The following is a 4412-nucleotide window of genomic DNA, read 5'->3' as shown; positions in this document are numbered from 1 at the left end:
GCACACCCGCCCCGGGTGCCTCCTCCGGGGCCGGGGCCAGCAGTTACCGAGCGTGCAGCGTGGCAGGCGGCCAGGCGGTGACGCGCCTGTTGCTATGGGATCCACCGCCCCTATAAATAACTGAGGAAAGGAACTTTCCTAAGTCAGAGACTTTAGGACACGGGACCCAGAACCAGATGGTCCGGAGGAGACGCGCCAGCTCCCGCCGCAGCACCCGGAGCGGTGAAGACCCGCCGCGCCGCAGGCACTGATCCAGCCCAGGTGCGCAGCGCCGCCGGGGGCCGTGCCCAGCGCCAGAGACTGAGGCAGGGTCCGGAGCCCCCCCACCCCGACGGCGGCAGCTTGATCCTCTGCCGGGGGGGCCCCCCCTGCGTCGTTTTCTCCTCCCCGCATCCCCCTTTGCTTTCATGCAACGCCTGGTGGCCTGGGACGCAGCATGCCTCCCCATCCAGCCGCCCGCCTTTAAATCCATGGAAGTGGCTAATTTCTATTACGAGGCGGACTGTCTGGCTGCTCTCAACAAGCTGCACCCGCGGGCGGCCGCGGGCCGCTCCATGACCGAGCTCACCGTAGGGGACCACGAGCGAGCCATCGACTTCAGCCCCTACCTGGACCCCCTCGCATCCCAGCAGCCGGCGCAGCCGCCGCCTCCCGCGGCAGCAGCAGGGGGCAACTTTGAGCCTCCCTGCAGCAGCGGCGGCGGCCAAGATTTCCTCTCCGATCTCTTCGCCGAGGACTATAAAGGCAGCGGCGGCGGCAAGAAGCCCGACTACACCTACATCAGCCTCGCCCGGCACAGCCACCCCTGCGCCAGCCAGAGCCACAAGCCGGGGGGGCTGCCGGGCTGCTTCCCGCCCCAGAGCGTGGAAACCAAAGCGGAGCCGGTCTTCGAGACCCTGGACTCCTGCAAAGGGCCCCGTAAGGAAGAAGGGGGGGCCGGGCCGGGACCGGGGGGCATGTCCTCTCCCTACGGCAGCACCGTGCGCTCCTACCTGGGCTACCAGTCGGTGCCGAGCGGCAGCAGCGGGAACCTGTCCACCTCGTCCTCCTCCAGCCCCCCCGGCACCCCCAACCCCTCCGAGTCCTCCAAGTCGGCCGCCGCCGGCGGGGGCTACTCCGCCCCCGCGGCGGGCAAGAACAAGCCCAAGAAGTGCGTGGACAAGCACAGCGACGAGTACAAGCTGCGCCGGGAGAGGAACAACATCGCGGTGCGCAAGAGCCGCGACAAAGCGAAAATGCGCAACCTGGAGACGCAGCACAAAGTCTTGGAACTGACGGCCGAGAACGAGCGGCTGCAGAAGAAGGTGGAGCAGCTCTCCCGGGAGCTGAGCACCCTCAGGAACTTGTTCAAACAGCTGCCCGAGCCCCTGCTCGCCTCCTCGCCTCGCTGCTGACCCCCGGCCGGGCCGCGGGGCGAGCGGAGCCGCCGGCTCCTTGCCCTGCCCTGCGCTCCGCTCCGCGCGGGCGGGGGCGAGGGGAGAGCCCGGGGGGCGGGGGGGTTGGTGGGTTGGGTTGGGTTTTTAATTTTTTTTTGCCTTTTTTTTTTTTTTTTTTTTTTGGTCTTTATTTACATGTTGGCGGAAGGCCCCGCCGCGGCGCGGGGACCTCACCGGGGGCCGGGGGCTGTCAGCGGGGCGGCGCGGTGGGGCCGGCGCGGTGGGGCGCGGTGGGGCCGGCGGCCGCGGCCCCGGCCCCCGGCGGGCTCTGCAGGCTGCTGGGCGCTGGGGTTATTTAAAAGAGCGAGAGGAGAGCAAGGGCAAAGTGATGCAATCCTTTAAGCATGGCTGGGAATGCTGTGTACATGATGCAATCTCGTGTAACTGTCAGTCATGAATTGAGTAATCTGTTAAAGATGTTCCTACAGTTTTTTTTATTATAAAGAATAATCTATTTCTATAAGAAAATACATATGTATATTTTGGGATCTATGCATTCTTGCTACATTTGAAGCATTAATGAACAATTTTAATAAACTTTATGACTAGGTTAAAAAAAGTAGCTTGTTTTATTTTGAAGGCACCTTTAAAGGTAGATTGAACGCAGGGTCGAAATGCTAGCTGAATCTGGCTCAATGCTGTGATCAGGGATCAGGATTTTTGTTGGTCTTTCGACTTTCTCTGTGACTCAGAGAAAGGAAAAAAAAAAGCAAAAACCAAAACCAAAAACCCCAAGAGAAACCCAGCAAAGAGCAGAGCTGGAAGCTTTAGCCAGTTCTTGTTGCCTCATTTTATTTCTTCTAATCACTTGCTTTAGCTGCCGCTTGGGTGTTGTTTGGGGAGGAGGTGTTTGTGTTGGGGTTTTTTTTTTTTGCGCTTCTTGCTGTTCTGACTGTGTAGAGTGAGATGTGCTATCCAAACCATGACCAATCTTTGGCAAAGTAACACCAAGTCTGAAGTGGGAGGGAGGAGGAAAAAGTAAGGGAGGAAGCTTGAAAGTTAGTGGGTTTTTTTCTTTACAGAGTTTCTATTCTCTAAGTTACGATTCAGCATTTCTTATGTTTGTAGTTTACAGGAATAAACATGAGAAAGTAGCATTTCTGTTGGATGTCGGTAATTTCGGTCATTGCTCAGGAAGCTCTCGTGAAACCCGGCCAGGTGAGAGGCATATGAACAACTCCCTTATCTTTTCTCTTGAGACAGTTTTCTAAAAGCTGTAGATAGAGTTTCTCTGACGAGAGGTGTTTGTTTCTGTGTGCATGCGTGTTTGTTGGGGGCAAGCAACAGATAAGGGGGGGTTGGTAAAGGAGGAGGAAGTTTGGAGCAGGCCGTAACGTTGTTTTAGAGGGAACGAAGGCTCTGCCGGCCAATGGAACAAGCCAGCCTTGCCAGGGCTCCCAGGTTGTGTTACTTCCCCCGCTGTTATGCTGCTGCGTCGAGGTCTGTAAGAAGTTAACAGTCTCAAGCTGGTTACGTGGAGGGAGTTGGGCAAATGATCGGGTCTTACTCAGCATTTTCCATTTTCCTGTTGGGTCAAGTTTAAGCGTTAAAGTTTTTAGATCCAGATTCCCAGTGCCTCAGAAAAGAAACTCCTTCATCGTCTATGCTCTGTTTGACAGCTGAACACAGAAGGGGTTTCCAGTATAAAGACAGTGGACTTGAATTTGCAGCCATACATTCCAATACAAACAGCACTGGCTTGCAGAACGATGAATTTTGAATTTGTGGCTTATAGCTAGTGTTTCTTTAAGCAAAGTGTTTTCTCCTGAAAGAACTGTTCTGCTTTTTTTGACACTTAAGATTATAGCCTCCTGCAGGTGAATCTCCCAGAGCTCTTACTGAAATTTGTTACACATTCCCTGCTACCGCAATGCCCCATAGCTCCTGCTAGGAGCTGGGCAGTAGTAAGCAGTGCAGTGTTAGTCCTGATCCAGGTTTCTCCCGTTTGCTTTTTGTACAGTGCAGTTAAGTTGTGTTTATGAGACCCTAAGAATAGATTTCCTTGGGTGAGCTAGCTCCTGCACCAGCATGACTCAAGTTCTTGCAGGCAAGATAGACGTTAGATCTTGTCTTGACTGTCCCTCGTGACGATGATTACTCCAGCCTCCTGTGGCTGTTTATTCTACTATTCTTCTAGTTACGAAACTTATCCACATCGTTAGATCCTATTTTCTTGTTGTGCTGTAGGCCATGTAATGTTACCCAAACTTAGAAGCAGTGTTCCCAATCAGAACCGAGTGCTGCTGAGGGTGGAATTGCTGGAGGACTGAAGATGTCCTCAGATATATTTCTTTCTTTCTTTCTTTATAAATGACAAAGCTTCCAACAGAAGTTCAGTTTGTGGGGGCTGGAAGGCAGGGTAGATTGAAAGATAAGATGTACTAAAGGTATTTATATTTGTTTAAATAATAGTCCAGTTTTGGAGATAGAGCTCTATCAGGCACGAATGAGCTAATCCCTGTCCTTAAACTTTGCCTGCCACAGTTCAGGAGAGCCAGCCTGGTGTTGCTGCAATTTAAAGAATGATGTTTAAATTACAGCTGTATTATAGATTTCTCGTTCAGGAGGAAACATGCAGCAATGATTTTTTGTCAGAAAGATGCAATTACAGACAGGAAAATCGAGGACATGAATGCACCAATTTTACACTAGTCTCAGAAGGAATCCGTGAAAGAGTTGTAAAAAGAATTCACGAATCCTTCATTCTTAATCTTGTATTACCCACGTAACTTACATTTTAGGAGCTTTGTAGCGCTATTAAACGCATGGAGGTCATGAAATACCCTGCTTTATAAACAAGCATATGAAAAAGCCCCTGTAATTAAAACATTTCCTAGAAAAAAATAGTCTGGAAAAAAAAGAGTTTGGAAATGAATATGAGAAAACTCCAAGCACTAAAGTAGACAAAAGATTCCAAATACCTTTTCTAATCACAGTGGGGGAATTGGAAAATCCCTGTCTAAACAGTGGCTCAGC

At 51.9% G+C, this 4412-nt stretch overlaps 1 protein-coding gene across 1 annotated transcript; it reads left to right on the top strand.

Moving 5' to 3' along the window:
• Nucleotides 1-407: 407 nt before the first annotated feature.
• On the top strand, nucleotides 408-1394 carry CEBPB (CCAAT enhancer binding protein beta). The gene has a single exon (XM_059827313.1). It carries the CDS (start codon nucleotides 408-410, stop codon nucleotides 1392-1394), a length of 987 nt encoding a protein of 328 aa, XP_059683296.1.
• The last annotated feature ends 3018 nt before the right edge of the window (nucleotides 1395-4412 follow it).

Source organism: Gavia stellata, chromosome 20, assembly GCF_030936135.1.
Source record: "Gavia stellata isolate bGavSte3 chromosome 20, bGavSte3.hap2, whole genome shotgun sequence".
Lineage (NCBI taxonomy): Eukaryota > Metazoa > Chordata > Aves > Gaviiformes > Gaviidae > Gavia > Gavia stellata.
Note: the sequence above shows the minus strand (reverse complement) of the source record. Positions and strands in the feature narration are given on the sequence as shown.

Bases quoted from the DNA above. Each gene is read 5' to 3' on its own strand.
- CEBPB (XM_059827313.1), top strand. From the start codon at position 408: ATGCAACGCCTGGTGGCCTGGGACGCAGCATGCCTCCCCATCCAGCCG.